This window comes from Palaemon carinicauda, chromosome 21 (assembly GCF_036898095.1).
Source record: "Palaemon carinicauda isolate YSFRI2023 chromosome 21, ASM3689809v2, whole genome shotgun sequence".
NCBI classification, from domain to species: domain Eukaryota; kingdom Metazoa; phylum Arthropoda; class Malacostraca; order Decapoda; family Palaemonidae; genus Palaemon; species Palaemon carinicauda.
Window position 1 is genome coordinate 126,492,651 of NC_090745.1, and position 27,106 is coordinate 126,519,756.

Sequence of the window (27,106 nt, forward strand, 5' to 3'; positions counted from 1 at the left end):
TCATCACATTCCACATTGCTTCCCCATCAACTCTATCATACGCTTTCTCCAGATCCATAAACGCAACATACACCTCCTTACCTTTTGTTAAATACTTCTCGCATATCTGCCTAACTGTAAAAATCTGGTTCATACAACCCCTACCTCTTCTAAAACCACCCTGTACTTCTAAGATTGGATTCTCTGTTTTATCCTTATTCCTATTAATCGGTACTAACACTTTGCCAACTACACTCAACAATAACTAACATAACTAACAAAAAATGCTTATGGTTATATGGGTCTAGACTCTAGACTTATATAGCCACAGGCCTTTTTTGTCCGCTATTTTATCAATATATTTTTAATGCGTTCAATGACTGGTCTTTCAATCAGTGTCTCACCTTTCGTCCACTGCGACGTCCTTCCCGAAGAGGACTGTGTCATCAGGAATGGAGAGAGGATAACGGATGCCTGCAAGGTCATAGGTCAGTTTCCCCTGAAAGCTGTGGCTTAACGTATCAATATCGTTGTTATCAGAGACTTGGGCTCTTTTCGAGAGTTGGGCATATCCTGTATATAAAAATACGTAAATTTACATACATATTCATAATTACATACACACTAATGGTAGGATTACTATCACGTTATTCGATTTCACCTGCAGTTATCATCATCATCATCATCATCATTATTATTATTATTATTATTATTATTATTATTAGCATCATCATTATTATTATTATTATTAGTAGTAGTAGTAGTAGTAGTAGTAGTAGTAGTAGTAGTAGTAGTAGTAGTAGTATGTTAAACACGTCTTCTAGGAGAAGGACACTCCAAAATCAAACCATTGTTCTCTAGTCTTGGGTATTGCCATAGCCTCTGTACCATGATCTTCCACTGTTAGAGTTCTCTTGCTTTGAGGTACAATTGGGCATGCTGCTCTATCTTATTTCTCTTCTTCTTGTTATTTAGAAGTTTTTATTGTTTATATGGGAAGGATCTAATCTAATGTTGTTACTGTTCTCGAAATATTTTAGTTTAATTTTTTATTCTTCTCTTGTAGTTTATTTATTTATTTGTTTCCTTTCCTCACTGGGCTATTTTTCTCTGTTGGAGCTCTTTGGCTTATAGCATCTTGCATTTCCAACTAAGGTTATTGTCTCGCTTGTAATAATAATAATAATAATAATAATAATAATAATAATAATAATAATAATAATAATAATAATAATAATAATAATAATAACTGCCAGTGAAATAGAATAACTTAACTAATAGTTATTGTATTTGACAAAAAAAAAAAGTATTGATTAAAATTTTTAAAAAAATGCATTCCCAAAACCACTATTTTAGATATCATAGCCTTCACCAGTAATAAAAAGAAACCATTCAGTAGAAGTAAAAATTAACCAGTCCGAATTGAGGAGAAGGAATAAACAAAATCAACCTAAAGATTAAAAATAATGAGTTAGATTTAGCCTGAAAGCTTTATTGATCAAGATTAACCTCTCACCCCCCCCCAAAAAAAAAAACACTATTTCAGCTAAATTTACTTTAATATCTATCAGCGAAATCACAGTCTATCCAGAAATAAACTGGTCAAAATTTTCCTAAATGACAGAGAAGTCTAAATCTGGCCCAAAAACTGCACACAGATAAATTTCTTGATCCTAAAATTAATTAAGACAAAATCAGCTCGAAACTAATATAAAGTCAGGATATGCCTTGAAATTCTTGTGAGATCGGCATCAACCTAGAAACTAAAGTGAAATTAGAATCTGTCAAAAATAAACAAGAACATATTCTAATCAAGCCATAAAAAAAATAACTTAACAAAATTCAGTAATGAATTTAGTTTTTCTTAATCAAAAACACCAATAGTTAAAAAAAAAAAAAAAAAAACCTGGTAAGACCTAGATGCAAACATCCTTCAAAGTATAGGCCTATAATATAACATTTAAAGCACTATGGACAAATTAAACCATTTAATCGTAAACAGTCAATAAAGAAGCATTTGTATAAGGAGTTGTCAATTTAAAAAACAAAAATCTGGTATTTGGTCAGTCAGAAAAGTAAGTTAGTTCAGAACAAGCAACCGAGCTAATAAAAACACCAACGCCAATCGCTTACCTATGGAGTTTCGGGAGCTGTTCTTTACAAACCATGTGACGTAACAGAAAATCACAAGTGTAGGGAAGCCTAGGATTAAGCCAAAGGAAACTCGAATAGTCCTGCTCTTCATTTCAAGCATCCGCCTGCAGAAACAAAAAAAAAAACGGATTCATGACGAGAGAGAGAGAGAGAGAGAGAGAGAGAGAGAGAGAGAGAGAGAGAGAGAGAGAGAGAGAGAGAGAGAGAGAAATCTTTGCCACATTAATTCTATATGATGCTTTCCACGTAGAGAGAGAGAGAGAGAGAGAGAGAGAGAGAGAGAGAGAGAGAGAAATCTTTGCCACATTAATTCTATATGATGCTTTCCACGTAGAGAGAGAGAGAGAGAGAGAGAGAGAGAGAGAGAGAGAGAGAGAGAGAGAGAGAGAGAGAAATCTTTGGCACAATTCTATATGATGCTTTCCACGTAGAGAGAGAGAGAGAGAGAGAGAGAGAGAGAGAGAGAGAGAGAGAGAGAGAGAGAGAGAGAATCACAAAACATCTTTGGCACATTAATTCTACTTATATGATGCTTTCCGTGTGTGTGTGGAGAGAGAGAGAGAGAGAGAGAGAGAGAGAGAGAGAGAGAGAGAGAGAGAGAGAGAATCACAAAAAAATCTTTGGCACATTCATTTTATCTATATGATGCTTTCCATGTGTGTGCAGAGAGAGAGAGAGAGAGAGAGAGTCACAAAAAAAATGTTTGGCACTTTAATTCTATCTATATGATGCTTTCCATGTGTGTGCAGAGAGAGAGAGAGAGAGAGAGAGAGAGAGAGAGAGAGAGAGAATCACAAAACATCTTTGGCACATTAATTCTACTTATATGATGCTTTCCATGTGTGTGTGTGGAGAGAGAGAGAGAGAGAGAGAGAGAGAGAGAGAGAGAGAGAGAGAGAGAGAGAGAGAGAGAATCACAAAAAAATCTTTGGCACATTAATTTTATCTATATGATGCTTTCCATGTGTGTGCAGGAGAGAGAGAGAGAGAGAGAGAGAGAGAGAGAGAGAGAGAGAGAGAGAGAGAGAGAGAGAGAGAGAGTCACAAAAAAAATGTTTGGCACTTTAATTCTATCTATATGATGCTTTCCATGTGTGTGCAGAGAGAGAGAGAGAGAGAGAGAGAGAGAGAGAGAGAGAGAGAGAGAGAGAGAGAGAGAATCACAAAACATCTTTGGCACATTAATTCTACTTATATGATGCTTTCCATGTGTGTGTGGAGAGAGAGAGAGAGAGAGAGAGAGAGAGAGAGAGAGAGAGAGAGAGAGAGAGAGAGAGAGAGAGAGAGCTTGTTGCACATCCCTGGCAGTAGTAATTTCCCCACGAATCCCAAGTTTGAATGGTGCCCCCCGTCGGTTTTGAGCGCTGGGACCTCATGAATTTGGCAGTGCAAATTAATTCTATCTTATTTTAAAATGAAAATTATCTTCAAGTTGAATATTACCAACTATTTAATAAATGGGAAATGAATGCAGTTAGTAACTTAACAAGGTCGTAAGTTTAAAGTTTGATGATATTACGCTGGAACGCTATTGTTTGTAAATCCAAAAATACTTTTTTCACGGCCAAATCTCATAAACAACAAAACGTGGATCTGAGAAAAATTGTAAATAGCATTTGGTTTCAAACGGGCATTTCCTCTCTTACAATATATTTTTTTTCTAAGTTTTATCTAACGACCTGGCACTGGTACTATTTTGTTATTTTATTCATTACCAAAGCATGAGGAAGTTTGGCCTGTGTCTGTCCAGAAGGGTCATGTAATTTAGAGAAAAATAAAAAAATAAAATCGAAATTAAATTACATAAGTAAGAAGATTTAGAACTAATACTAGTGGAAAATCCAAAGTAGATCGAATAATTCTAAAAAAAGGTTGTTGTATCTAAGGAAAAAAACACAAGATGTTCCTGTCTCGACCTAACACTATCCAGTATCTGTCACGTTATTGTTTTCATCAAATGAATTCACAATTACTGATAAGTGCCAAAGACTATTCTGAACTCTGTTGTATATATATTTCTAATAATGTTTGCTATACACCCTAACTGAAAATACTTGTATATACAGTAAGTACATGGCATAACAAATTAGAAATGAATTTACCTGAAAGTAGATAGTAGAAATCTTCAGATGTAAAATTCTCTTTCCATGATGATTTTTTTTCTTCGAAATATAAATAAATGATACACTTAGAAGACACGACCTTAGTTTTGTAAACAGAACACAGAACTGGTTTAAGACTAGACCTATAGCCAGGAAGGACCAGTCGACTGGAATTTACAGTTTCCAACAAAATGTTACGTTGTTACTCTTCTTTTCTACGTTACTTTATTACATAATTCATTTACGTAACAAAAATTAAATTGACTACAATAAATTGGATTCTATTTCATATTTTAGGCTAACATAATTACCGGAATAGATATCAATGTTGAATAAAGAAGCTCTACTAACCAACAAACATTGCATCTTACTGCATCACCCTGTACGTCCAACAGGTTTAGAAAGGTTCCAACTAGAGGTTTTAAGTTGAGGTGTGACATGTGAAACCAAGTTATGTACTTGTGGTTAAAGTTGGATTCGTCAGGATTGCGATTACATGTTCTAAATTATTTATATATATATATATATATATATATATATATATATATATATATATATATATATATATATATATATATATATATATATATATATATATATATATATATATATATATATATATATATATATATCTAATAACCACTAGGTATCATTATTTCCCCCATACATCTCAAGTAATTTCGTTCTTATCCTGCACACCTAAAACTAGTTTTGTACTGGCAGTGAATGAAAATCATTATATACATGTCTGCTTCTTCGATGGATCATGGGCGTTTGTCTTCATCATTTACGATGTTATGTTATCAAGTAGTATGAAATTAACAGGATAGAAAGGAAGGGTGTTAGTAGATACGCCATTGGGCAAAACATAAGGAGTACTGTTGTTACAAGGGATGTCAAAATAGAAACACTGATACTTGCATCTCTAGACATCATGTTTCCCCAGCAGCTAAAAGGAATGAGTGGTAGTGGAACTAGCAATAGCTAGACTCTAGCAATAGCTAACTGCCATATTTATTATCAAAACAGAAAAGTCAGGAACCAGGAGTTTTAACCATTGGAAGCAAAAAGAAGAATAAGCACTCAAGTGGGAAGGTTAAATATTGAAAGATGAAAAGAGTGACTGAATACAATTATTCGGGAAATGGTATAATGAAAAGAAAGGAAATGATAAATGGAGCATTAAGACGGAAATAAAATGAAAGTATGGAAATTGGCCAAGTTGGGAAATAAAGCCTTAGAAATACAATTTAAAACTAAAGTAGTAATCACAACTAACTTGGTCAATGTAGGACTAGACTAAAAGAAAAGAGAAATTAAGGAACGGGAAATCATACAGTACAAAATAATGAAAGGATTGTGGGAGCAACCTTATACAACATCAAATAGGGCACTAATAGCAAAAACGCATATGGCTAATAGAAAATAAAGAACTTCGAAATGATTGTACTATATCACAACATGACAACAACAGAAGGAAACAGGTTAGTACTACATATTGTAGAAAATCGAATAAGAAAAAAAAAAACTTTGTGAGGACTGTTGGTGTGAAAATGTAATAGAAATTGTTTGCGAGAACTATGATATAGAGGTGGATGAAGTAAAAACGTATTCAAAAGAGAAACTTAGAAAGGAAATGAAGGACAAGAACTTCAAAAGTTCAAATTTTCAGCAACTGTTTTTTATGTTAAACAGGTTGACATGTCTTTTTATAGTTTATATAGGAGATATCTATTTTGTTTTTAGTGTTTTTAAAATATTTTATTAACTATTTCTCATATCATTTATTTATTTCCTTATTTTCTTTCCTTGTTGGGTTATTTTTCCCTGCTGGAGCCCTTGGGCTTATAGCATCTTGCTTTGCCAACTAGAGTTGTAGATTAGCTAATAATAATAATAATAATAATAATAATAATGATAATAATAATAATAATAATAATAATAATAATAATAATAATAATAATAATAATAATAATAAAGCCTTTATACAGAATAAAACAAATAAATACAAACAAGGAAGGGTTGGCAGGTAGGTTCATCTGCTAAGATGACTCCTGTTCAAAGGTGCGAAGTTTAATAAGTTCGCACATACAAATATTTACGTAGGATATATGTTTATATATGCATATATACAAGTATGAATGTAGGCCTATATATACATCAATAAATAATAGCATTTAGATATATATTTCTTCAGAGTAACTTATAAATATAGATGCTAGGTAGCCTGAATCTCGAAGCTATGTGCATTTTTTTTTATGATAAACTGTGTGCATTACATTTATTTGCATTGATTATCGTGCTATCCACCGCTCATCTCTCCCGGGGTAGGATGGTGGCGGTCTTCACGTATGAGCTACAATTGACTGATAATGGGTCTCGGGTCATCTATTGTAGGATGCTCAGTGTCCAAGTTCAAGTGGTGTTCCCAACTTCAATTTTAAACATTCAATTTCAGTTATATTATTCAGAGCAAGGACAAACACATTCTGAATATATATATATATATATATATATATATATATATATATATATATATATATATATATATATATATATATATATGTGTGTGTGTGTGTGTGTGTGTGTGTGTGTGTGTGTGTGTGTGTGTATATATATATATATATATATATATATATATATATATATATATATATATATATATATATGTATATATATATATATATATATATATATATATATATATATATATATATATATATATATATATATATATATATATATATAAACAGACACCAAGTGGAAATACAAACTGTTTCATCTGTGATTTAGAAGGGAATGTTAACCACTTTATGTTATATTGTCTACAGTTTAGTTATATACGAAGTAAAGCAATAGAGCTCCAACAATCATACGAAGAAGATATTTCACAGACAGTTAGAAAATTCGTTTTTTTTTTTTTTGTGAAAAGATATTGAAAATATGAAAAGTGTACTACTGTACAACAAATGTGGGTGAAAAGAGAAAAATTAGTGAAAATAAGGAACACAAAAATAAAAGACAGAGGCGCCGATTCAAAGGCAAACCCTCGACCTGAACTTGAACTTTCCTCGGGGACATTAGCTAAGTTTGATTTATTTTATTAGTTTGGGCCCAGAAACCATTTTAAAAAATACAAGGATCCATGGTACGGTTAAATTTAAGATTGAAAATGTATTAAAAGACAAAACTTTCCATGGCTTTGTTTTGACATAACCATGACTAAAGTACTCTAACCACGACCACCTAATTTGGTCCTTGGTGAGTCGTAGGCCTAAGTCTATGGTAAAATATTATTTTGGAAAATGTCCAAATTCCGATCATGTAGAATTTTTTTTTATGTCACGTTTTTTATTTCGAAGTGTTCCTACTTACTGAAAAATATATTTTTTATTGTTTTGTAGAGATAAGAGGACAAATACCAAAACCTAACAATAATGGGGATCTTGGGCTGAGAAAAAAAGCAGAAAACTAGATCAATGCAAGGATGCATTCCCCCCCCCCCCCCCTATAAATCTTAATTTACACAAGCGCTGGAACTCCTGGTGTCGTGGGAGGGCAGGGTTGGTATGCCTGAACCAATCGGCAATCACTGTAATGAATTCATAAATTGTTAATGCAGTTATGATAGGAACGTCTCGGTCTACGCGTCGAACCATCGTTAAATACTACTATAACCATATGGTATAATATATAGTATTAATACGGGATATCAGTCATCTTCAATGGGACCTCCAGACACCAGTTCTACCAACATGCATGAGGCTAGAGACAATGCTAGAGAGAGCAGCCTCTTCGGAGCAGTGTTCCCAAATCTAGCATAATTTTATGCTTCTAGCATAATTTGGCCTCAAATTAAGGCCCGCATCTTTTCTAGCATAATTCTGCAGTGTTTAGCATAATTCTAGTATAATCCTCTTGACAAACTTATATTTCATAATTTCCAACTTTCCAGCTTAATCAGAATATGAAAAAAAATATTCAAATGCATTCATTCAATAAATGCAAGCTATTGAGAAACAGTGATCTTATATCAATTTTGAGAAAAGATGAACCTGAATATAAGGAGAATTATGATATTTTTTTTTCATTATTTTGAGGAACGTATGTGTAAAATTGTTTTACTCTACTATAGATATTTTTATTACTATCTTGAGGAATGTTTGTGTGACATTGTTTTACTCTACTACACATATTGATCAATATCAAAATGCCAAATTGTCATTTTAATTAATCACTAGCCTTTTAATGTTTAGCTGACCAATAGTCTAAAATCTGGCATAATTCTAGCATAAATCAATGATAAATCTATCCTTTTGGTCTATTTAGCATAATTTCACAACAATTCTAGCATATTTTATTTCTGAAGATTTGGGAACACTGCTCCAGAGACATAGTTTTGCGTCGATGGAAGTGTAACCCCCTAACAACTGCCTCTGTGGCGTATAGCCTTTACTGACTATCCTAGTGATCCAAATTGTTTTAACCAAGTTCAGCACCGATGACTCTTCGATCGTCTACAATTAGTAAGAAGTTGAACACTGTTCATTATCATCTTTTATGTCGGTTTAAATAAGTGTTATTGGTAGAAGTCGACAACTGGTACCTTCCTAGGTTGGGTAAGGAGTGCCGTGGCCTGTGAGGTCTTGTTATTTACTAGTAACGATCTGCTTGAAAAGCCTTGCCTATACCATCAAATATTAATGTTAGTTCTATTATCCGGTAAATTTGTATTGTATTACAGGGTGTGATATCGAACAGAAATTATGTGTTTTCCCATAGTAAATGACGTGATTTAACCGAATATGTCAGGATGCCAGAAATCTTCAAATCAATCATTCATTGTCTAATGTGACCAGATTTTTTCAAAAAGGCCCTCAAAGGAAACACAGGAAATATAAAGAAATCACTATTTTTAAATATTTAACTTAGCCGGTGAATATATAATAGCTGCAACTCTCTTGCTCGACAGACAAAAAACAGTAAAAACTCGCCAGCGATCGCTATACAGGTTGCGGGTGTGCCCACCAGCGCCAACTGTCGGCCAGATACCACTCTCGATGTAAACAAAGACTCAATTTCTTCTCTGTCGACGTGTCGACAAGACGTACTTTTTCTCGCTGTAGAACCTGGAGTTTTCTCAACATATTTGGTGAAGTATTTCATTTTGGTTTGAGCTTTCGCAGTGCAGGTGTTTTATCTTCATCTTAAATCTTGAACTCGTTTTTGGATAGATTTAATTTTTGATGACAAAGAGAGTATGGACTTTCTTTGACTTTTAAATGGCCGACCCTTCCCTTAGACGGAAGTGTGTTTAGGCTTTTAGCAATTATCTTATCACGTTATAAATTAATTATAGATTTTCCTCTATATATTTTATATCTCACCGCCTTTATTAGGCTTCTTCGATTAACTTTCCATTTATAATAAACATAAAAATAAATTTTAATGATTTGTTTATATGCGACCTTTCCTGAGAGTAGGCGGTCCTAACTTGGAAACCGAAGTTAAACAACGTTGAGCCCTTTTCAATCGTAATAGCTTTTAAAGAGCTAATGATTTAAAACTTTTTAAATGAATATTTTTAATAAATATTTTATGAAAGATTTTCTTTGAATAGTCTTCGTACTGTTTTCAAAGATGAACTAACGTTTAGTTTATTTATGCTACAGTTTGCGCTCTATCGTTACGATAGAGAGAGAGAGTATCACGGTTTCACTTTGCAGAAAGAGTAAATCGATTCTGACGTTTTGTTCATTCTTCTTTCAAAGCTTAAATGTTTTAAATTCTATTTTAAAGGAACTTTTTAATTGAAAAACCTTTCAGTTTTTTCCTTTGGTCAAATAACATGTTTTCTTTGACGAAACGTAATTGGGCTCTTCTCTTAGGTGCGAAATCAGGAGAGAGAGAGGAGAGAAAACGTTCCGTTCAAGCGGGTAACGTTGTTCTCGAGTTACTCTCGTCCCTAGTCTCTGTACGGGGAGAAAGGATAAAACGTTTTTAGTTTTATTCTCGTCCCCAGACAATGTACGGTGAGAGATTGAAAACGTAGTTTTGAATGAACTAGTGTTTAGTCTCTTCGCCAGCCACTGAATTTTTTATCTTAAAAGATGTTTACTGTGTTTTGCTGGTATTAATGTGCTTGCATTATACGACTGATTTCGCATTTACTACCTTTTGATGAGGGTAGAATTGCGTGCTTCAGGTAGAAATCAGTTAAAGTTTCGATTTCAGTGAAATAAATGCAAAACAGAAAATCGTAGTGATAAAGTGATATTGCGCAAAGTGTTACAGTGTTGCGTAACCGAGGGTTCGTCTGTTCGTGCCTGTCGTTCACCTAGTCCGGGACCTCTTGCAAGCTCCCAAGCCCAGGGGAGAAGTAATGTCGTACGACTTATGGGTTCGAGAGGCCTTGATCAGCGAACAGACGTTCCCTCTATGGTATCGGGTGTATCTTACCAAGATCTCCCCTACCATAAGGCGAGAGAGACAATTTTCTCCTCGTCATCCGAAGGCTTTTCGCATAAGAAACCTGAAACAAGGTTTCGAGGCCCATAAGCGAAAGTCAGTCCTTTCAGGACAGGTCCAGCGTCCTGGTTGTAGCCATTAGGACAGCTCTGACCCTATGCAGTCATCGGAAAACTGCTCGCCGCCTAACAAAAGCGTAACACAAGACTCCGAGAGTCTTTTTGATGGCAAGGTTTTGCGGTCACAGACGTTACCCTCGTCTCTTACCGCAACCATTTCCGTTGATCCTAAATGGGTTGTACGGCAAGACATGCAGTATAAGCTTGCCTCCCTTATGGAAGACTATTCTACCGATTAGTACGTTGAGCCTAGCCGTTTATCTCATCGAGATCCTGGCTTTCAGCCAACCTAACGTTCCTTTGTGCGTCCTGGTGACGTTGGCGTAGCTAAGTCACGTCAGTCAGGTTGTTTAGAGCCACACTCGATGCGGTCTCGTGTGGATTTTCAGCCACATTTGGACGTTAGGCCACTTGCTGATGCTCCTGTTGACGTTCAGGACGTTCGCTAACAATCGGAGTTGACTTGTTTTGACGCTGTGGTTCAACCTCCGCATTCTAGAGTTGTTTTGACTGCTCAATCTAGGCGGTCAAAGCAGTCTCGAGTGGACGCTGTGCGTCCTCACGCACCTGTTGTTGTTGACAGTTCACAGACTGTCAAGCAGTTACATGACGTTGCGTCCTGGTCTCTCTCACCTGTTGTTGTTGACAGTTCACAGACTGTCAAACAGTTACATGACGTTGCGTCCTGGTCCGCTACTAATGCACCAGTGCGTGTGGACTCTGCTTGTAAAGCATTGCCACCACGGTAGGTCTCTCCCTTCCTTGAGACTCAGCTACTATCGGACAAGGTTCCTTTAGATGAGGAAGTTGCTGTTCCCCCTCCTACTGATATTCCCTTGAGGACTCTGTCAGACGGAGAGGAGCCTAAAGCTGCTTAGCCCTCTATGGACTTTTATTAAATCATGCTGATTTTTAAGGATCTTTGTCCGGATTTTTTTGTAACTGCTGCTCCTCGTTCGCCTAAACGTCAGAGCTTACACTAGGCCTAGCTACTTCGAAGCCGTTGTTTTATAAGCTAGTGCTCTCTCGCTCTCCTAGAGAGCTTTACGTTTGCTAGGCGACTGGTTTATCACCAGGAGGAGTTTGGGGGATACAGCCTTTGCTTTCCCTTCTTTTAAACTGGCTTATAGAGCGAGAGTCTGATATGACACGAGAGAAGTTCTCGGCTTGGGAGTTCCTGCCTCTGCCCAGATAGACTTCTAAATCTCGTAGACTCTCCCTGGCGCCTGGCCAGGAGACGCTCCAAGATTTTACAGGTCAACTTCACAGCTGTTTTCGAGCCTTTGAAGTTTTGCTGTACAATTATGTCATGCATAAACAAGGCTTTCAGGGATGGCTCCAATGATCTGACAGCCACGTTCTCTGCAGAGACAAGTCCCTCAGGGATAGCTCCATGATTTGGCAGCCATGCTCACTGCAGGAGTACGTAAGAGGCAAGTGCGCTCTATGTGTTCATTGTCAAGACAAACTTCACGATGAAGTCTACCAGGCTGTCTTGACAGCATTTATGGAAGGCGACTGGATGGTCTCTCTCGACCTTCAGGAGGCATACTTCCACATTCCTATACACCCGGATTCCCAACCGTTTCTGAGGTTTGTTTACAGGAATGTGGGGTACCAGTTTCGAGCTATCGGAGATCAGAGCCTCCCTGTACTTGGACGACTGGCTTCTCAGAGCCTCTTCCAGTCATCGCTGTCTGAAGGATCTCAATTGGACTCTAGATCTGGCCAAGGAATTGGGACTCCTAGTCAATTTGGAAAAGTCACAGCTGGTCCCATCCCAAACTATTCTGTATTTAGGGATGGAGATTCACAGTCAAGTTTTTCGGGCTTTTCCGTCGGCCCCCAGAATAGATCAAGCCCTGCTCTCCATCCAGAAGATGCTGAAGAAAGAACGCTGCTCAGTCAGGCTGTGGATGAGTCTGGTAGGGACGCTGTCATCCCTGGAGCAATTTGTATCATTAGGAAGACTACACCTCCATCCTCTTCAATTCCATCTGGCTTTTCACTGGAAAAAGGACAAGACGCTAGAGGCGGTCTCGATCCCGATTTCCGAAAAGATAAAGTCTTGTCTGACTTGGTGGAAGGACAATATCAGCCTAAGAGAGGGTCTTCCCCTGGCAGTTCAGATACCCAACCACGTTCTCTTCTCGGACGCATCGGACTTGGGCTGGGGCGCGACGCTGGACGGTCGGGAATGCTCAGGTCTGTGGAACTCGAGTCAGAGGAGCATGCATATCAACTGCAAGGAGCTTTTGGCAGTTCATCTGGCCTTGAGAAGCTTCGAGTATCTCCTTTGAGGCAAAGTGGTGGAAGTAAACTTGGACAACACCACGGCCTTGGCGTACATCTCCAAACAGGGAGGTACCCACTCACTGACGTTGTACGAGATCGCTAGGGACCTGCTCATCTGGTCAAAAGATCGAGGCATCTCCCTAGTAACGAGGTTCATCCAGGGCGACTTGAACGTCCTAGCAGATTGTCTCAGTCGGAAAGGTCAAGTAATTCCAACCGAATGGACCCTCCACAAGGATGTGTGCAAGAGACTTTGGGCGACTTGGGGTCAACCCACCATAGATCTCTTTGCAACCTCGCTGACCAAGAGGCTTCCAATCTATTGCTCTCCAGTCCCGGACCCTGCAGCAATACATATAGATGCCTTCCTCCTAGATTGGTCACATCTGGATCTTTACGCATTCCCACCATTCAAGATTGTCAACAAGGTACTGCAGAAGTTCGCCTCTCACGAAGGGACAAGGTTGACGTTAGTTGCTCCCCTCTGGCCCGCGAGAGAATGGTTCACCGAGGTACTTCGATGGTTAGTAGACGTTCCCAGAAGTCTTCCTCTAAGAGTAGACCTTCTACGTCAGCCACACGTAAAGAAGGTACACCAAAGCCTCCACGCTCTTCGTCTGACTGCCTTCAGACTATCGAAAGACTCTCGAGAGCTAGAGGCTTTTCGAAGGAGGCAGCCAGTCGATTGCTAAGAGCAAGGAGAGCGTCTACCATTAGAGTCTACCAATCGAAGTGGGAAGTCTTCCGAGACTGGTGCAAGTCAGTTTCTGTATCCTCGACCAGTACCTCTGTAGCCCAAATAGCTGATTTTCTTTTATACCTGAGAAAAGGACGATCCCTTTCAGCTCCCACTATCAAGGGCTATAGAAGCATGTTGGCATCGGTCTTCCGGCATAGAGGCTTAGATCTTTCCAACAATAAAGATCTGCAAGACCTCCTTAAGTCTTTCGAGACCACTAAGGAGCGTCGTTTGGCTACTCCTGGGTGGAATTTAGACGTGGTCCTAAGATTCCTCATGTCAGACAGGTTTGAGCCTTTACAGTCAGCCTCCCTGAAAGATCTCACTCTTAAGACTCTTTTCCTGGTATGCTTAGCCTCGGCTAAAAGAGTCAGTTGAGATTCATGCCTTCAGCAAGAACATCGGATTTTCGTCAGAAAAAGCTATTTGTTCTCTGCAACTTGTTTTTTAAATATTTAACTTAGCCGGTGAATATATAATAGCTGCAACTCTGTTGCTCGACAGACACATACAATAAAAACTCGCCAGCGATCGCTATACAGGTTGCGGGTGTGCCCACCAGCGCCAACTGTCGGCCAGATACCACTCTCGATGTAAACAAAGACTCAATTTCTTCTCTGTCGACGTGTCGACAAGACGTTCTTTTACTCGCTGTAGAACCTGGAGTTTTCTCAACATATTTGGTGAAGTACTTCATTTTGGTTTGAGCTTTCGCAGTGCAGGTGTTTTATCTTCATCTTAAATCTTGAACTCGTTTTTGGATAGATTTAAATTTTTGATGACAAAGAGAGTATGGACTTTCTTTGACTTTTAAATGGCCGACCCTTCCCTTAGACGGAAGTGTGTTTAGGCTTTTAGCAATTATCTTATCACGTTATAAATTAATTATAGATTTTCCTCTATATATTTTATATCTCACCGCCTTTATTAGGCCTCTTCGATTAACTTTCCATTTATAATAAACATAAAAAATAAATTTTAATGTTTTGTTTATATGCGACCTTTCCTGAGAGTAGGCGGTCCTAACTTGGAAACCGAAGTTATACAACGTTGAGCCCTTTCAATCGTAAATAGCTTTTAAAGAGCTAATGATTTAAAACTTTTTAAATGAATATTTTTAATAAATATTTTATGAAAGATTTTCTTTGAATAGTCTTCGTACTGTTTTCAAAGATGAACTAACGTTTAGTTTATTTATGCTACGCAGTTTGCGCTCTATCGTTACGATAGAGAGAGAGAGTATCACGGTTTCACTTTACAGAAATAGTAAATCGATTCTGACGTTTTGTTCATTCTTCTTTCAAAGCTTAAATGTTTTAAATTCTATTTTAAAGGAACTTTTTAATTGAAAAACCTTTCAGTTTTTTCCTTTGGTCAAATAACATGTTTTTTTGACGAAACGTAATTGGGCTCTTCTCTTAGGTGCGAAATCAAGAGAGAGAGAGAGAGAGAAATAGAGACGGAGGGAGAGAGAGGAGAGAAAACGTTCCGTTCAAGCGGGTAACGTTGTTCTCGAGTTACTCTCGTCCCTAGTCTCTGTACGGGGAGAAAGGATAAAACGTTTTTAGTTTTATTCTCGTCCCCAGGCAATGTACGGTGAAAGATTGAAAACGTAGTTTTGAATGAACTAGTGTTTAGTCTCTTCCCCAACCACTGAATTTTTTTATCTTAAAAGATGTTTACTGTTTTTTTGCTGGTATTAATGTGCTTGCATTATACGACTGATTTCGCATTTACTACCTTTTGATGAGGGTAGAATTGCGTGCTTCAGGTAGAAATCAGTAAAAGTTTCGATTTCAGTGAAATAAGTGCAAAACAGAAAATCGTAGTGATAAAGTGATATTGCGCAAAGTGTTACAGTGTTGCGTCCGAGGGTTCGTCTGTTCGTGCCTGTCGTTCACCTAGTCTGGGACCTCTTGCAAGCTCCCAAGCCCAGGGGAGAAGTAATGTCGTACGACTTATGAGTTCGAGAGGCCTTGATCAGCGAACAGACGTTTCCCTCTATGGTATCGGGTGTATCTTACCAAGATCTCCCCTACCATAAGGCGAGAGAGACTTTTTTCTCCTCGTCATCCGAAGGCTTTTCGCATAAGAAACCTGAAACAAGGTTTCGAGGCCCTTAAGCGAAAGTCAGTCCTTTCAGGACAGGTCCAGCGTCCTGGTTGTAGCCATTAGGACAGCTCTGACCCTATGCAGTCATCGGAAAACTGCTCGCCGCCTAACAAAAGCGTAACACAGACTCCGAGAGTCTTTTTGTTGGCAAGGTGTTGCGGTCACAGACGTTACCCTCGTCTCTTACTGCAACCATTTCCGTTGATCCTAAATGGGTTGTACGGCAAGACATGCAGAATAAGCTTGCCTCCCTTATGGAAGACTATTCTACCGATTAGTCCGTTGAGCCTAGCCGTTTATCTCATCGAGATCCTGGATTTCAGCCAACTTAACGTTCCTTTGTGCGTCCTGTTGACGTTGGCGTAGCTAAGTCACGTCAGTCAGGTTGTTTAGAACCACACTCGATGCGGTCTCGTGTGGATTTTCAGCCACATTTGGACGTTAGGCCACTTGCTGATGCTCCTGTTGACATTCAGGACGTTCGCTAACAATCGGAGTTGACTTGTTTTGACGCTGTGCGTCAACCTCCGCATTCTAGAGTTGTTTTGACTGCTCAGTCTAGGCGGTCAAAGCAGTCTCGAGTGGACGCTGTGCGTCCTCACGCACCTGTTGTTGTTAACAGTTCACAGACTGTCAAGCAGTTACATGACGTTGCGTCCTGGTCTCTCGCACCTGTTGTTGTTGACAGTTCACAGACTGTCAAGCAGTTACATGACGTTGCGTCCTGGTCCGCTACTAATGCACCAGTGCGTGTGGACTCTGCTTGTAAAGCATTGCCACCACGGTAGGTCTCTCCCTTCCTTGAGACTCAGCTATTATCGGACAAGGTTCCTTTAGATGAGGAAGTTGCTGTTCCCCCTCCTACTGATATTCCCTTGAGGACTCTGTCAGACGGAGAGGAGCCTAAAGCTGCTTAGCCCTCTATGGACTTTAAATAAATCATGCTGATTTTTAAGGATCTTTGTCCGGATCTTTTTGTAACTGCTGCTCCTCGTTCGCCTAAACGTCAGAGCTTACACTAGGCCTAGCTACTTCGAAGCCGTTGTTTTATAAGCTAGTGCTCTCTCGCTCTCCTAGAGAGCTTTACGTTTGCTAGGCGACTGGTTTATCACCAGGAGGAGTTTGGGGGATACAGCCTTTGCTTTCCCTTCTTTTAAACTGGCTTATAGAGCGAGAGTCTGATATGACACGAGAGAAGTTCTCGGCTTGGGAGTTCCTGCCTCTGCCCAGATAGACTTCTCAAATCTCGTAGACTCTCCCTGGCGCCTGGCCAGGAGACGCTCCAAGATTTTACAGATCAACTTCACAGCTGTTTTCGAGCCTTTGAAGTTTTGCTGTACAATTATGTCATGCATAAACAAGGCTTTCAGGGATGGCTCCAATGATCTGACAGCCACGTTCTCTGCAGGGACAAGTCCCTCAGGGATGGCTCCATGTTTTGGCAGCCATGTTCACTGCAGGAGTACGTAAGAGGCAAGTGCGCTCAATGTATTCATTGTCAAGACAAACTTCACGATGAAGTCTACCAGGCTGTCTTGACAGCATTTATGGAAGGCGACTGGATGGTCTCTCTCGACCTTCAGGAGGCATACTTCCACATTCCTATACACCCGGATTCCCAACCGTTTCTGAGGTTTGTTTACAGGAATGTGGGGTACCAGTTTCGAGCTATCGGAGATCAGAGCCTCCCTGTACTTGGACGACTGGCTTCTCAGAGCCTCTTCCAGTCATCGCTGTCTGAAGGATCTCAATTGGACTCTAGATCTGACCAAGGAATTGGGACTCCTAGTCAATTTGGAAAAGTCACAGCTGGTCCCATCCCAAACTATTCTGTATTTAGGGATGGAGACTCACAGTCACGTTTTTCGTGCTTTTCCGTCGGCCCCCAGAATAGATCAAGCCCTGCCCTCCATCCAGAAGATGCTGAAGAAAGAACGCTGCTCAGTCAGGCTGTGGATGAGTCTGGTAGGGACGCTGTCATCCCTGGAGCAATTTGTCTCGCTAGGAAGGCTACACCTCTGTCCTCTTCAATTCCATCTGGAAAAAGGACAAGACGCTAGAGGCGGTCTCGATCCCGATTTCCGAAAAGATAAAGTCTTGTCTGACTTGGTGGAAGGACAATATCAGCCTACAAGAGGGTCTTCCCCTGGCAGTTCAGATACCCAACCACGTTCTCTTCTCGGACGCATCGGACTTGGGCTGGGGCGCGACGCTGGACGGTCGGGAATGCTCAGGTCTGTGGAACTCGAGTCAGAGGAGCATGCATATCAACAGCAAGGAGCTTTTGGCGGTTCATCTGGCCTTGATAAGCTTCGAGAATCTCCTTCTAGGCAAGGTGGTGGAGGTAAACTTGGACAACACCACGGCCTTGGCGTACATTTCCAAACAGGGAGGTACCCACTCACTGACTTTGTACGAGATCGCAAGGGACCTGCTCATCTGGTCAAAAGCGAGGCATCTCCCTAGTAACGAGGTTCATCCAGGGCGACTTGAACGTCCTAGCAGATTGTCTCAGTCGGAAAGGTCAAGTAATTCCAAACGAATGGACCCTCCACAAGGATGTGTGCAAGAGACTTTGGACGACTTGGGGTCAACCCACCATAGATCTCTCTGCAACCTCGCTGACCGAGAGGCTTCCAATCTATTGCTCTCCAGTCCCGGACCCAGCAGCAATACATATAGATGCCTTCCTCCTAGATTGGTCACATCTGGATCTTTACGCATTCCCACCATTCAAGATTGTCAACAAGGTACTGCAGAAGTTTGCCTCTCACGAAGGGACAAGGTTGACGTTAGTTGCTCCCCTCTGGCCCGCGAGAGAATGGTTCACCGAGGTACTTCGATGGCTAGTAGACGTTCCCAGAAGTCTTCCTCTAAGAGTAGACCTTCTACGTCAACCACACGTAAAGAAGGTACACCAAAGCCTCCACGCTCTTCGTCTGACTGCCTTCAGACTATCGAAAGACTCTCGAGAGCTAGAGGCTTTTCGAAGGAGGCAGCCAGTGCGATTGCTAGAGCAAGGAGAGCATCTACCATTAGAGTCTACCAATCGAAGTGGGAAGTCTTCCGAGACTGGTGCAAGTCAGTTTCCGTATCCTCGACCAGTACCTATGTAGCCCAAATAGCTGATTTTCTCTTCTACCTGAGAAAAGTACGATCCCTTTCAGCTCCTACTATCAAGGGCTACAGAAGCATGTTGGCCTCGGTCTTCCGGCATAGAGGCTTAGATCTTTCCAACAATAAAGATCTGCAAGACCTCCTTAAGTCTTTCGAGACCTCTAAGGAGCGTCGTTTGGCTACTCCTGGGTGGAATTTAGACGTGGTCCTAAGATTCCTCGTGTCAGACAGGTTTGAGCCTTTACAGTCAGCCTCCCTGAAAGATCTCACTCTTAAGACTCTTTTCCTGGTATGCTTAGCCTCGGCTAAAAGAGTCAGTGAGCTTCATGCCTTCAGCAAGAACATCGGGTTTTCGTCAGAAAAAGCTACTTATTCTCTGCAACTTGGTTTCCTAGCCAAAAATGAGCTACCTTCTCGTCCTTGGCCTAAATCTTTCGATATTCCTAGCTTATCGGAGATCGTAGGCAATGAACTAGAAAGAGTCTTATGCACTGTTAGAGCTCTTAAGTTCTACTTAGCTCGTACTAAACCTTTACGAGGCCAATCTGAAACGTTATGGTGTTCGGTTAAGAAACCATCCTTGCCTATGTCAAAGAATGCTTTGTCATATTTTATCAGATTGTTAATACGAGAAGCTCATTCACACTTGAGTGAGGAAGACCGATCTTTGCTTAAGGTTAAGACGCACGAGGTTAGAGCTGTAGCAACTTCCGTGGCCTTTAAGCAAAATAAATCTCTGCAAAGTATCATGGACGCAACCTATTGGAGAAGCAAGTCAGTGTTCGCGTCATTTTACTTGAAAGATGTCCAGTCTCTTTACGAGAACTGCTACACACTGGGACCATTCGTAGTAGCGAGTGCAGTAGTGGGTGAGGGCTCAACCACTACAATTCCCTAATTCCATACCCTTTTAATCTGTCTCTTGAAATGTTTTAATGTTATTTTTACGGGTTGTCCGGAAGGCTAAGAAGCCTTTCGCATCCTGGTTGATTTGGCGGGTGGTCAAAGTCATTTCTTGAGAGCGCCCAGATTAGGGGTTTGATGAGGTCCTGTTGTATGGGTTGCAGCCCTTGATACTTCAGCTCCTGGGGGTCTGTCAGCATCCTAAGAGGATCGCTGGGCTCCGTAAGGAAGACGTACTTGCAAGGCAGAGTAATCGTCTAAGTCGACTTCCTTACCAGGTACCTATTTATTTTGGTTTTGTTATATTGATAACTGCCAAAATGAAATAAAAAACTCTTAGCTTATACGATGTATACATATTTAACTCTGGTCTCTACCCACCTCCTTGGGTGTGAATCAGCTATTATATATTCACCTGCTAAGTTAAATATTTAAAAATGATATTTTAATTATAAAATAAATTTTTGAATATACTTACCCGGTGAATATATAAATTAAACGACCCTCCCTTCCTCCCCAATAGAGACGCAGTGGGATGAGAAGAAATTGAGTCTTTGTTTACATCGAGAGTGGTATCTGGCCGACAGTTGGCGCTGGTGGGCACACCCGCAACCTGTATAGCGATCGCTGGCGAGTTTTTATTGTATGTGTCTGTCGAGCAACAGAGTTGCAGCTATTATATATTCACCGGGTAAGTATATTCAAAAAATTTTTTTATAATTAAAATATCATTTTCTAGCCAAAAATGAGCTACCTTCTCGTCCTTGGCCTAAATCTTTCGATATTCCCAGCTTATCGGAGATCGTAGGCAATGAACTAGAAAGAGTCTTATGCCCTGTTAGAGCTCTTAAGTTCTACTTAGCTCGTACTAAACCTTTACGAGGCCAATCTGAAGCGTTATGGTGTTCGGTTAAGAAACCATCCTTGCCTATGTCAAAGAATGCTTTGTCATGTTTTATCAGATTGTTAATACGAGAAGCTCATTCACACTTGAGTGAGGAAGACCGATCTTTGCTTAAGGTTAAGACGCACGAGGTTAGAGCTGTAGCAACTTCCGTGGCCTTTAAGCAAAATAAATCTCTGCAAAGTATTGGAGAAGCAAGTCAGTGTTCGCGTCATTTTACTTAAAAGATGTCCAGTCTCTTTACGAGAACTGCTACACACTGGGACCATTCGTAGCAGCGAGTGCAGTAGTGGGTGAGGGCTCAACCACTACAATTTCCTAATTCCATATCCTTTTAATCTGTCTCTTGAAATGTTTTAATGTTTTTATGGGTTGTCCGGAAGGCTAAGAAGCCTTTCGCATCCTGGTTGATTTGGCGGGTGGTCAAAGTCATTTCTTGAGAGCGCCCAGATTAGGGGTTTGATGAGGTCCTGTTGTATGGGTTGCAGCCCTTGATACTTCAGCTCCTGGGGGTCTGTCAGCATCCTAAGAGGATCGCTGGGCTCCGTAAGGAAGATGTACTTACAAGGCAGAGTAATTGTCTAAGTCGACTTCCTTACCAGGTACCTATTTATTTTGGTTTTGTTATATTGGTAACTGCCAAAATGAAATAAAAAACTCTTAGCTTATACGATGTAAACATATTTAACTCTGGTCTCTACCCACCTCCTTGGGTGTGAATCAGCTATTATATATTCACCGGCTAAGTTAAATATTTAAAAATGATATTTTAATTATAAAATAAATTTTTGAATATACTTACCCGGTGAATATATAAATTAAACGACCCTCCCTTCCTCCCCAATAGAGACGCAGTGGGATGAGAAGAAATTGAGTCTTTGTTTACATCGAGAGTGGTATCTGGCCGACAGTTGGCGCTGGTGGGCACACCCGCAACCTGTATAGCGATCGCTGGCGAGTTTTTACTGTTTTTTGTCTGTCGAGCAACAGAGTTGCAGCTATTATATATTCACCGGGTAAGTATATTCAAAAATTTATTTTATAATTAAAATATCATATTTCGGCCAATAAACATTTGGCCTCTAAAGGATTGCTTATTGGCCGAAATATAGTGATTTATTTATATTATCTGTGTTTCTTTTATGGGCCTTTTTGTAAAAAAAAAAAACATGTTAAATTGTTCGATTATAGTTATAAGTATGATATATATATATATATATATATATATATATATATATATATATATATATATATATATATATATAGTAGGTAGTAGGTTGGCCTGGGCACCAGCCGCCCGTTGAGATACTACCGCTAGAGAGTTATGGGGTCCTTTGACTGGCCAGACAGTACTACATAGGACCCTTCCCTCAGGTTACGGTTCTTTCCCTTTGCCTACACAGACACCGAATAGTCTGGCCTATCCTTTACAGATTCTCCTCTGTCCTCATACACCTGACAACACTGTGATTACTAGACAATTCTTCTTCACCCAAGGGGTTAACTACTGCACTGTAATTGTTCAGTGGCTACTTTCCTCTTGGTAAGGGTAGAAGAGACTCTTTAGCTATGGTAAGCAGCTCTTCTAGGAGAAGGACACTCCAAAATCAAACCATTGTTCTCTATTCTTGGGTAGTGCCATAGCCTCTGTACCATGGTCTTACACTGCCTTGGGTTAGAGTTCTCTTGCTTGAGGGTACACTTGGGCACACTTTTCTATCTAGTTTCTCTTCCTCTTGTTCTGTTAAAGTTTTTATAGTTTAAATAGGAAATATTTATTTTAATATTGTTACTATTCCTAAAATGTTCTATTTTTCCTTATTTCCTCTCCTCACTGGGCTATTTTCCCTGTTGGGGCCCCTGGGCTTATAGCATCCTGCTTTTCCAACTAGGGTTGTAGCTTAGCATTTAATAATATATATATATATATATATATATATATATATATATAATCGGCTCTTGCCCAAAACTAAAATTCGTAGTTGAAATAAAACTGACCATGGGGTTTTTAGAAAAATTGGTAAATACTCTTTTCAGTAATATTATTTCTGGTTTTATCTATCCATGGGTACTGTGTTTCACTTGTCTTTGCCCATCTTTGTTGAACGTAAACTAACGTTGTACATGTTAGAATAAAGATTTTGCTAAAAATGTAGCCTAACCTGTGAGAAGATGCTAGTTGGAACATTTTCTTGCTGTTGGATTCTGTATTTTCTTTTAGTTGCTTTCTTTTTCAAAATGAGTTGTGTTCATGAAAAAAATGAACTTTTGCAATTTAGTACTGTACTATATTAAAGCATTTTTAAACAATCTGGTCTGGGGATATGCTTAAAGGGTAAAAGTTTTATAGAAAAATATTGAAAATTTCAGTGATACACAACACAGTAAAAGTTGAGGGGGGATACTGTCAGTGGGCTTTCATTATTTAGCAAAGCCCTCTCTGACCCAACACCCTTAGGTAGGTTAGATAAGGTTACCCGTGTGATTCTCTATTGTTTTTTTATTCCCCCACCCAAAATCCCATTTCTCATATTGGCTTTTCCTGGAAAGGCACTCTTATCTTTAAAAGTATTGTTTTCCACTAGAAATGAAAGTTAGAATCTTTTGCAACTTGTTAAAGCATAGGAAAATTATACAGTACAGTACTTTCAGTACTTTCAAATCTAAACTATTGTCTTAACTGATTTAATGGAATCCTCTTCAATATTTTTTAAGATTCAAGACAAGATACTGCTGCTAGAGAGTTATGGGGTCCTTTGACTGGCCAGATAGTACTACATTGGATCCTTCTCTCTGGTTATGGCTCATTTTCCTTTTGCCTACATATGCACCGAATAGTCTGGCCTGTTCTTTACATATTCTCCTCTGTCCTCATACACCTGACAACAGTAAGTTGTTCCGTAACTGAAATACAAACCACGCTATTTAATATGGGTAATTACTTCGGCGTAGCTGAAATGACGAGCCATTAGATTTTTAACGAGGGTTTACTACCCCACCACTAGTTAGGGGGGGCGGGGTAGCTTGCTACACCCCCCCCCCCCCCCCCACACACACACACACACACACACACACACTTGTGAATACTTCACTTTGCTTTTGGCTCGGGTGGCAGACGGACGTGTCCGCTTTCACCCTCATTTTTTTTTTTCAGCCATTAATGTGTTTTTGCTTTTCCTTTTTCCAGAGTGTTGTGAAGTTGGCCTCTGCCCTCATGCGTAAGTGTCCTGGGTTACCTGACCGCCCTTGTGGCACGTTTATGTCGGCGGTCGACACAGATCCCCACACCTTGTGTCCTCATTGTAGGGGCCTACGGTGTGATAGTGGTAACGTATGTGGTGAGTGTAGGGAGTGGTCTACCTCCCAGTGGGAGAGGTTTGCCCAGCGTCAGAAGAAGAAGTCCAAACGGGATATTTCTCCTTCAAAGGTTTCTTTGAAGGGTGAAAATCCCAAGGATTCTTCTTCCGTAGCCCAAATCTCCTCCGAAGCTCCCACTCGATCGGTTTCTCCCGAGAAGCCGTTGTGTGGTAGCGTAGGCTGTAGTTCAGTTGACCGTTCCCGGGGTGCGGGAGAGGGCGTTGCCTCCCATAGCCAGGCAGCTCCACCTCCTCCACCGGAGGAAGATATTTCTCGGACTGTGAATAATAATGATTTATTACAGCTTTGGGCTTCTTTGGGGCTTCAGGGTTCGCCCTCCAAGGAAGCCCTGTTTGACATGATCAAATTAGGAGCGGCTGTCAAACAATCGCCGACGGTAGCAGAGATAGATCCTGTCTATCGTTGACATTGTTGTGACGGAGGCCTCTGATGTGTCATCTCAAGCCCCTGTTCCTGTTGTTGCTGCGGTAGCTGAAGGCTTAGTTTCTCCCTCCGAACATCCTTCGAGGGAGGAACTAAGTCCTACGGTCTCTCCTGCCGGTGATTCTCTCCCTCGGGGGAGTTCACTCACAGAGAATCCTCTTCGGAGGCCTGCTAATGGTCAGCTTGCTGATCCCACGGCCCCTAGAGGGCGTATAAGGCGGAAGGCTCGTCCTCCCCTTCGCCGTAGAGGCCTTCTTTCTCCTCACAAGGGAGTGAGGAGGCGCCTCTTCGGTTCGTCATCCCCGCAGTCCTCCCCTGAGGAGCCTCGTCGTTCGCCGATCCTGCCAGCTACCACCTTGGACCTCTCCGGAGATCGTGTGCGATCTCCTTCGGTGGAAGGTCGTCCTTACTCAGGAGACACTGACCTTTCGCCCTCCAGACCTGCTGACCTGCCGTCGCCTTTCCAGGCTGCTGATGCGCTGTGAGCGCCAACGCACCCTGTTATGACACAGGCAACGATCCCTTCGAGGCACAAGGGACTTGAGCGCAAAGTTGTGTCTCAGTCCCTTAAGCACCAGGTAACTCCTGCGCGCCATCGACCTGTTGCAGTTGTTCCTGACTTAGCGCCCCCGTACGCACATACGCGTGTGCGCGCTCCTGCTGTGGATCCTGTGTCTACTCGCCAGGGTTCCCCTGCGCGCCCACGACTACCTGCGCGCCATCACGCACCTGCAGTTCCCGCAATAGCGCGCCAGCGCTCACCTGCGCACAAGCGCACACCTGTGCCATCTGTTCCTGTTACAGCGCGCAAGCGCTCTCCTACACGACAGCGCTCTAAGGAGATCCCTGAGTTAGCGCACAGGCGCTCTCCAGATCTTCAGCGCACATCTGGGCTCACGCACGCAGTTGCAGAAGTTCCTGATATAGCGCGCAAGCGCTCACCGGCACACCAGCGCACATCTGCGCATCAGCGCACAGCCCTGGAGTCTCCTAAGTTAGCGCACAGGCGCTTCCAGGGACTTCAGCGCTCTCCAGCCCAACAGTGGACTCCTGTGCGCCCGCATCCTGATGCGCGCCCATGATCTCCTGCGCGCCACGCGCGCCCACAATCTCCGGATCAGAGCGCAGTTCCTGTTCCTCCTGCTCGCCAGCGCTCACCTGCGCGCCAGCGTGTGCCGTCTCCATCGCGCGCCTACAAGGTTGCGGAAACACGCCCTCGCCCTCTGCTTCATCCAGATCCACGCGCCCCATGACCGCGCGCTAGAGATATTTCTCCTGCGCGTGCGCAACAGGTTTGCCCTCATGGGCCCTACAGCAGGTTCCTGCGCGAGCGCTCACCCAGCCCCTCTGCGCAGACCCGCTCTCCATCACCTGCGTGCCCTCGCGACCCATGGCAGGGCCCGTCGCGCGACCACCAGCGCGAGTTGCAGCGCGATCCAACACACGAAACCTTGGGGCATCAGACTTCTCGTTCCCCTCCCTTAAGCGCAGAACAGCACGTTCGTCGGAGGAGGGGAGGTTTCCGGACAGGTCCAAGGACTCCTTTTTCTTTTCAGCATCTTTTCAGGTGGACCCTCGTGAAGTTTCTCCTCCTAGGGATCGAACGATCCCCTTCCCTCCAGAGGGAGTGTCTGACAGCGCGACTGTCAGCCAGCAGCCCTGGTTTGGGACTATTGTCAGAGCTCTCATACAGGCTTTTAAGCCTGTATTCTCTGAACTAGGTCACAAAGCAGTGGCGGCGGCTTCTCCCCTGAAGAGGAAGAGAGGAGTTCCCTCCATGGTGACTTCTCCTAGGGCTAAACTGTTTCCTCGGAAGTCCTTGCGAAAAGCTCCCTCTCCCCCTAAGACTTTCTCTCCTTCCCCTGCGGACGAGGATTTTCCATCCTCTGGGGATTCGGGTGTGGCGGGTCTTTCCCCCATCGCACCAATGGGGGAAACTCCGCCTCCCCCCGAGAAGTCTTCCCGCATTGGGGTTGAGAAGAGCCTTCCACCATAGACTCCTGTATCCCTCCCAGGAGAGAGCCGAAGGACTCGAAGACTTTGCCTAAGTCTTCGGCAAGGATCAGACAGGATCCAGCCAGACCCTCGTAGAAAGTCCACGAATCCCCCCAGGAAGAGCCTCTGGGGTCAGGAGACTTTGCTGCTAGCCCTTCGGGAGGAGAGCTTCAAGAGTCAGAACATGCGCTCTGGCAAGTTCTGACCCTCAGAAATCTCAACGGGTTTCCGGACCCAGAGATCCCCCCTCGCGAGGGCAAGGACACGGTCTGGGACCGAGTCTACGGTACCCAGAAGCCTTCTAGGGCCAGTGCAGCTTTGCCCTGGTCACAGGGGGTGAAGAGTGCCAGAGACAAGGTCGAAGGCCAGCTCTCTGAGTTTGCCGCCTCCAGTAAGTCCAGCACCGGTAACAAGCTCC

At 41.7% G+C, this 27,106-nt stretch overlaps 1 protein-coding gene and 1 long non-coding RNA gene across 4 annotated transcripts in view; one reads left to right on the top strand and one right to left on the bottom strand.

Moving 5' to 3' along the window:
- LOC137614784 (alpha-1,6-mannosyl-glycoprotein 4-beta-N-acetylglucosaminyltransferase-like) overlaps window positions 1-4,389 on the bottom strand; it is a 26,534-nt gene extending 22,145 nt beyond the window's left edge. For all 3 annotated transcript variants that reach the window (XM_068344451.1, XM_068344450.1, XM_068344449.1), the window contains exons 1-3: window positions 4,236-4,389; window positions 2,113-2,237; window positions 384-552 (exon numbers count right to left, since the gene is read on the bottom strand). In XM_068344451.1, coding sequence (XP_068200552.1) covers window positions 384-552; window positions 2,113-2,233 — 290 coding nt within the window. In that variant the 5' untranslated portion in view covers window positions 2,234-2,237; window positions 4,236-4,389. The remainder of the gene's footprint in view (window positions 1-383; window positions 553-2,112; window positions 2,238-4,235) is intronic.
- A 4,217-nt stretch (window positions 4,390-8,606) lies between these two features.
- Window positions 8,607-27,106, top strand: part of LOC137615483 (uncharacterized) — a 79,569-nt gene continuing 61,069 nt past the window's right edge. Inside the window, exon 1 of the long non-coding RNA XR_011039247.1 lies at window positions 8,607-8,854. This is a non-coding gene — a long non-coding RNA (uncharacterized lncRNA). The remainder of the gene's footprint in view (window positions 8,855-27,106) is intronic.